This window comes from Mus pahari, unplaced genomic scaffold, assembly GCF_900095145.1.
Source record: "Mus pahari unplaced genomic scaffold, PAHARI_EIJ_v1.1 scaffold_3159_1, whole genome shotgun sequence".
NCBI lineage: Eukaryota > Metazoa > Chordata > Mammalia > Rodentia > Muridae > Mus > Mus pahari.
This window is the reverse complement of record NW_018392311.1, coordinates 162,165-170,255: the sequence shown is the minus strand read 5'-3', so window position 1 is coordinate 170,255 and position 8,091 is coordinate 162,165. Positions and strand designations below refer to the sequence as shown.

At 32.7% G+C, this 8,091-nt stretch overlaps 1 protein-coding gene across 1 annotated transcript in view; it reads right to left on the bottom strand.

The window, feature by feature from the left end:
* The window catches only part of LOC110314938 (vomeronasal type-2 receptor 116-like), a 13,131-nt gene extending 7,958 nt beyond the window's left edge, over positions 1-5,173 (bottom strand). The window contains exon 1 of the mRNA XM_021189121.1: positions 4,977-5,173. Within this exon, the coding sequence (XP_021044780.1) occupies positions 4,977-5,173 (197 nt within the window). The remainder of the gene's footprint in view (positions 1-4,976) is intronic.
* Positions 5,174-8,091: the final 2,918 nt, after the last annotated feature.

The following is an 8,091-nucleotide window of genomic DNA, read 5'->3' as shown; positions in this document are numbered from 1 at the left end:
ATTCTTCTACATGCTAATTGCCAGTTGCGCCAGCACCATATATTGAAAATGCTGTCTTTTTTCCACTGGACTATTTTAGCTCCTTTGTCAAAGATCAAGTAACCATAGGTGTGTGGATTCATTTCTGGGTCTTCAATTCTGTTCTATTGTTCTACCTGTCTTTCACTGTACCAGTACCATGCAGTTTTTATCACAATTGCTCTATAGTACAGCTTTAGTTCAGGAATGGTGATTCCCCCAGAGTTTCTTTTATTGTTGAGAAAATTTTTTGCTATCCTAGGTTTCTTATTATTCCACATGAATTTGCAAATTTCCCTTTCCAACTTAGTGAAGAATTGAGTTGAAATTTTGATGTGGATTGCATTGAATCTGTAGATTGCTTTTGGCAGGATCGCCATTTTTACAATATTAATTCTGAAAATCCATGAGCATTGGAGATCTTTTCATCTTTTGAGATCTTCTTCAATTTCTTTCTTTAGAGACTTGAAATTTTGTCATACAGATCTTTCACCTCCTTAGTTATAGTCACACCAAGGTATTTTATATTTTTTGTGACTATTGTGAAGGGTAGTTTTTCCCTAATTTCTTTCTCATCCTGTTTATCCTTTGTGTAGAGAAAGGTCTCTGATTGTTAGAGTTAGTTTTATATCCAGCTACTGCACTGAAGCTGTTTATCGGGTTTAGGAGTTCTCTGGTGGAACTTTTAGGGTCACTTATATATAGTATGATATGATCTGGAAATACTGATATTTTGACTTCTTCCTTTTCCATTTTTATCCCCTTCATCTCCTTTTGTTGTCAAATTGCTCTGGCTAGGACTTCAAGTATAATATTGAATAGGTAGGGAAATGGGGGCAGCCTTGTCTATTCCCAGATTTTAGTGGGATTGCCTCTAGCTTCTCTCTATTTACTTTGATGTTGGCTACTGTTTTGCTATGTATTGCTTTTATTATGTTTAGGTAGGGGCCTTGAATTCCTGATCTTTCCAAGACTTTTATTATGAAGGGGTGTTGGATTTTGTCAAATGATTTCTCATCATCTAACGAGATGATCGTGTGATTTTTGTCTTTGAATTTGTTTATATAGTGGATTACGTTGATGGATTTCAGTATATTAAACCATCCCTCATCCCTGGGATGAAGCCTACTTNGTCATGATGAATTATCATTTTGATGTGTTCTTGGATTTCGTTTGTAAGGATTTTATAGAGTAGTTTTGCATGGATATTCATAAGGGAACTTGGTCTGAAGTTCTCTATCTTTGTTGGATCTTTGTGTGGTTTAGGTATCAGACTAATTGTGGCTTCATAGAACAAATTGGGTAGAGTACCTTTTGATTCTATTTTGTGGAATAGTTTGAGGAGATTTGGAATTAGGTCTTCTTTGAAGGTCTGATAGAACTCTGCAAAACCCGTCTGGTCCTGGGCTTTTTATTGGTTGCAAGACTATTAATAGCTGCTTCTATTTCCTTAGGGGAAATGGGACTGTTAAGACCATTAATCTGATTCTGATTTAACGTTGGTACCTGGTATCTGTCTAGGAAGTTGTCCATTTCATCCAGGTTTTCCTGTTTTGTTTAGTATAGCCCTTTATAGTAGGATCTGATGAGGTTTTGGATTTCCTCATGATCCGTTGTTATGTCTCCTTTACGTTTCTGATTTTGTTAATTAGGATACTGTCCCTGTGCCCTCTAGTTAGTCTGGCTAAGGGTTTATCTATCTTGTTGATTTTCTCAAATAACCAGCTCCTGGTTTGGTCGATTCTTTGAATAGTTCTTTTTGTTTCCACTTGGTTGATTTAAACCCTAAGTTTGATTATTTCCTGCATTCTACTCCTCTTGGGTGAATTTGNTTCCTTTCATTCTAGAGCTTCTAGGTGTGCTGTCAGACTGCTAGTGTATTCTCTCTCTAGTTTCCTTTTGGCAGCAATCACAGCTATGAGTTTTCCTCTTAGGACTGTTTTCATTGTGTCCCATAAGTTTGGGTATATTGTCACTTCATTTTCATTAAACTCTAAAAAGTCTTTCATTTCTTTCTTTATTTCTTCCTTGACCAAAGTATCTTTGAGTAGAGTGTTGTTCAGTTTCTGCATGAATATTGGCTTTCTATTATTTATGCTGTTATTGAAGATCAGCCTCAGTCAGTGCTAATCTGATAGGATACATGGGATAATTTCAATATTTTTTATCTGTTAAGGGCTGTTTTGTGACCGATTATTGGTCAGTTTTGGAGGAGTGACCATGAGGTGCTGAGAAAAAGGTGCATCCATTTGTTTTAGGACACATTGAGAAGACCAAACCTACAGATAATAGGAGTAGATGAGAATGAACTTTTTCGACTTAAAGGGCCAGCAAATATCTTCAACAAAATTATATAGGAAAATTTCCCAAACCTAAAGAAAAAGATGAACATGAACATACTAGCCTACAGAACTCCAAATAGATTGGACCAGAAACGAAATTCCTCCTGACTCATAATAATCAGAACAACAAATTCACTAAATAAAGAGAGAATATTAAAAGTAGTAAGAGAAAATGGTCAAGTAACTCAATATTTTAGTTCTGTTGTCTTCTTTAATTATAGTAATGATATAAATATCCAAGTATTGGTGACAAATTAACAGTGAATAACTGTACAACAATCTCTTTTGTGTAGGCAAAATATAGCATGAGAAAAATACATTGTTTTGGAACCATATCTGCTATTTAATTTAAAATTATACATAATAATTATATAACTATTGTATATAATTATATTAAACATATATAATTATTATATTATAATTTTATATATAATTTATATATATATACTCCCACACATATTTGTAAATGATCATGACTACAGAAAAACTTAAAAACTGTGTCATGTATGCATCCAAAGTTTATTGTCTATATAAAATGTTACTTTTAGTTGTTGAAGTCTAGATAGAAAATTCTTGCCTTGATATTTTTCTTATTAATTGTAAGTAACAAGAAATTAAATCACTTCTCTAAAACTACCTCCTTCTTAGCCACCTGAAAATACATGCAGTGAAAATTCATGGAGTTTAAATTGTTTGAGTGCTAGACATAAAACCTCACATACTTTTAAAAGAGAACACTTAGACATATTGTCTCATTAACTAAAAAATTTGAAAGTAAATTAAATGAATTACAAAAATCATTTGCTTACATATGACAGAGCTTATCTGAAATACTATCTAACTTATCACAGGCTTATGGGAGATGTACAAATGTGTTTCTTAAGATGTTCTTGTTCAAACTACTTTCCTACATTCTCTTTCATCTATATCTGTGCATTTGGATTTCTGGTTTATCTCCTCCATCCTACATTTTACCATGAATATTCATTTTTATTATTAAACACTTATTTTCTATATTATATCAACCCAGGGTTCTACCCATTTCTTCGAAATATTTTGTTTAATCTAATCCAAAGAAAAAATATTCATCATCTGCATTTTTATTTTATTCAGATATATTCTATTTAAAAGTGAATAGAGAGCTCTGTGTTGGTCATGCACGCCTTTAATCCCAGTACTTGGGAGGCAGAGGCAGGTGGATTTCTGAGTTCAAGGCCAGCCTGGTCTACAAAGTGAGTTTCAGGCCAGCGCTATGGAGAGAAACCCTGTCTTGAAAAACCAAAAAAAAAAAAAAAAAACCAAAAAAAAAAAAACAAAAACAAAACTGAATAGAATTTTTATCTAAAAGTGTCAGTGTCACTGGGCTAATCTTTCTCTTTTCTCTTTTTTTTCTCTCTCATACACACCACACACATGCACCACAGATATATATATATATATATATATATATATATATATATATATATATATAGGCATTTTAAATATGATATAATTGAAACTCTGAAATCTTCTTTTTTTGAATAAATGTCCTATAACACTGTTGAAAGATTATCTAAATTTCTTCAAATGAATTCTGAAATACACTAACCCAACTTAAAAAGAGATATTACATTAAATGTATACCAATTTATATAAATTATATTCAATCCCCATAAATCCAAACACATTTAATCTTATTAGGAAAGCAGAAATAAATTTAAATGTTGAATGAGTATAGTAGATGTAAATATACAGGCATAATGAGAAATAAAATTTTGGAATTTGTAAATAAGTCTTGGTAATGGAAAATTCTGTACCCACAGTAATCCTCTCTCAAATTTTATCAGGTATAACAGACAACATATTTCATTCTAGCACTCAAAAATAGAAATAGCAAGTCATAGATTGTATGGGCATCTTGAAACAAATTAACAAATTATCTGCTAGAATAGGTAGATGCTTTATAAGTTTAAAATTGATATATTTGCATAAGATTCTGACATTAATACAAAAATATATGGCAATTCCTTTAAAACTAAATGTCAAAGAAATGAAACAGAGAATTTTACCTGTGAAAAAAAATAGTTCTCTCAGTCCTGATCTCAGCTACAAGATTCACAGACCACAAAATTTTGAAATTATTATAGATAATTTGAACATAATCTGTATATTTTCTTAATAAAGTAACTAAAAATAAGGGCAGATATCCAAATGGATGATGTATAAGAATTGGACATCTATGCAGACAGATGAAACATTAACAGACCAATAAAGACCACTATATTTTAGTCTATGAAATAAGCCAAAAACAATGTTTGTTCAATTTTCTAAGGTAAATCCCAAGAAAAAATAAGTTGGAAATTTGCAAATTATGGAAGTCTCTATTAGCAAGGTCAATACCATGGTTCATTCATTCAGAATTTACCTAGAAATTGTAAATCAAAAATGAAAAACAATAAGGAACTCATAAAACAACCAGAATTGAAAAAGTAATCATCATTGAGACATAAAATAAATTTGGTTATCTCCTAGCAAGGGAGAGTCAGAAGGCACATGGTATCATGGTCTACATCCCAGCATCTCTATAATGGTTTGTCTCATGATAAAGTAAAATATGTAAATGAAGTGTGCACTTACTTCTTGTTTAGATTCCAACTGAAATAATCATTCTTCACATAACCCTGTTTTGCAGAAATAGAAAAGAAACAATAAGTTTCTTTATCTCCTAGTTTATTTTCAGTGTCTTTTATTCTCCAAAAGCATTTGGGGTCACTCAAATGACAAAAAATAAAGGAAATATTCAGAAACCAGAAGACAGAGATCAAGGAGAACATCTTTTTCCTGTCAGCAAGATATCTGCCTGAATAAAATGCAGCATACACATTCAGAGAGACAGAATATCATGCATTAATATTTTGTGAAACCATCCAGGTGCCACTATATATTACTGTACCTACTACTAAAAGAGAAGTGTACTTCTCTTAGCAATATTTACTTTTCAGTTCCTTGCTTGCCTCTGGAGGATTCTTCAGCACTTTATGTCCTTAGGCTTGGAATCTGAGTTCATATGTTCAGGTAAAAATAAGAGGTAATAACTTTCTTCATGATTATCCTTTTCATGCATATCCCTTATGATTACATCCATATCAGTAGACATGAACGTCAGGCACTATTCCTCTTGGGCACATTTTCCAACAAGCCTAGTTCATCAATCCAGTTTTCTGATGATCATTTGAAACAATTAACTCAGATTACATCAGATATTCCAAATGAGCTTTATTAGAAATTATATCAATGACTCTAACTGAACTCAATTTAACTTAGTAATAAACAAATTAACAATATCATGCAATACCTGCATGTGTACCTAGCACTTGCAGTTATTAATTTTATAAGATGTCTTATAGGGTGGTTTCCTCTTTCTTTAATTCATAACTATAAATTGAATTACTTTTGTGTTAGTGTTATGGAAAAATGAGTATTTTGAATTTAATGTTTTCATAAACTTAGTTTGTATAAACTGATTTTGTAGGAAATTTAAGGCTAGTAAAATTTTATTTTCATTTTTCTGAAGGNAAGNTTAAACAACAAGTTGAGTGCACATAATATCATTCTTAATTATCCTCAATTTTTATTAACCTTAATTGTTAAAACTGATTAAGAATTGGACTCTAAAATACAAGGAAAGGGAATAACATTTGAACTGCAAATAAAGAAAATATCTAGTTAAAAAAAGGGAAAAAAAGAATTCCAGTCTATTGTAATGTAAGAGATATTTGCATAATGCTTCATCATCACAGTACACACAAACCCTTGATTATATTCAGTTTGAATTACCATTTAAAGTTAGTTATAAACATTTCTATTGATTCATCTTCTGGAGTAGTTTCATTTATGGGAGATTTTGTGAGGGGTATAAATCAGCAATAGGAAACAAAAAATATCCCTTAAATTAGGGAAATATCTCACTACTAAAGACAGCTAAAAAACTCAATGTGTATGGCTGGAAATATAAGCCACCAATCACCTTTTTTATTAGTATAAATATTTAGAATATTTTTTCAAAATATACTTGTTTTCCCATTCAGTAGCATTTGTTTTTTTGTTTTTATATAGTTGTTATATTATATTATATAAGCCTGACTGTCATATCTTGAAAAACTTAATATTTTTGTTTTTAGTTCTTTGATAGTCATCATTTATGAACTATTTTTTATTATAATAATATTCTTCCCTAATTCTTTCTATTCCCACATATATTATAAAGAGAAAGTTGTGTCCATTATTTTTTTATGTCCATGAAGTCTACTATGTAATTGAAAAATTGTTTAGGATAAGTGATCATTCAATGAAAGACACTCACAATATCTGGGTAAGGATTACATTAAAAATTATAAAACCTATCTTTCTTTTCTAGGGACTAAAATATCCATTCTTTAATACAAATGATAGAATTGTGTATGCACACAATACCCATGAAAGGATATAGGTACAGAGACAAAATTTAGAGCTAAGATGAAAGAATGGACTATCCAGATACTACCCCATCCAGGAATCCATCCCATCATCAGCCACCAAATTCAGATACTAAGGCACATGCCAGCAAGATTCTGCTGAAGGGACCCTGACATAGTGGCCTCTTGTGAGGCTATGCCAGTGCCTGGCTAACACAGAAGTGGATGCTCACAGTCAGCTATTTGATGGAACACAGGGCCCCTAATGGAGGAGCTAGAGAAAGTACCCAAGGAGCTGAAGGGGGCTGCAACCCTGTAGGTGCAACAACAATATGAACTAACCAGTATCCCCTGAGCTTGTGTCTCTAGCTGCATATATAGCAGAAGATGGCCTAATCAGCCATCACTGGGAAGAGAGGCCCCTTGGTCTTGTAAACTTTATATGACCCAGCCAGCATAGGGGAAGGCCAGGGCCAAGTAGTGGGAATGGGTGGGTAGGGGAGCAGGGGCAGTGGGTGGGTATAGGGAACCTTTGGGATAGCATTTGAAATGTAAATAAAGAAAATAATAATAAAAAAAAGAATGTAAGAAAAACAAAGAATTGTGTATGCAACTTTCCTCATCACATGTGGATATGATCTTTCTTAGGTTTGCAAGGCTTTATGTTTCTTGCTAAAGTCCCTAGGATTTTATACCTGCCCTGGTGTGTCTAAGAGTTTGTTTTCTTCTAGGCATCTAATATCTCTGTAACTTACATTAAGTCTGCTCAGATTACTGCAGTAATTCCTGTGCCCTGAAGAACATGGATTAACTGTGATATACTTAAACTAGAATATTGTGTAGTTTTTAAATTATCACCCCTTCGCTTCAGGCATTTCTGTCTATTTATTATCATATACAAATAAATAGAAACTTATAAGACATATTCTCTTGGATTATGCAATTAATTTAAGAAATCTGGGGTCCTATGACCCCCTGTCCACATATGTAGCAATAGTTCAGCTTAGTCTTTATGGAGGGTCCTTGTCAACTGGAGCAGGGGCTATCCATACTTGTCTGCCTGTGGTTCCAGGTCTATAAAATGTCTGTGTTTTCTGTCTTCAGTTGGAGAGGATGTGCCTAGTTCTGCAGTGAATTGACATTCCAGGAAGAGATGGTACCCAGTATGGTGAGCCTCCTCTTCTCAGAGGAAAATATTTCTTAGGGTTTTACTTCTGTGAACAGATACTGTGACCAAGAAACTCTTTTATGGATAATATTTAATTGGGGTTGGATTACACATTAAGAAGCTCATCAAG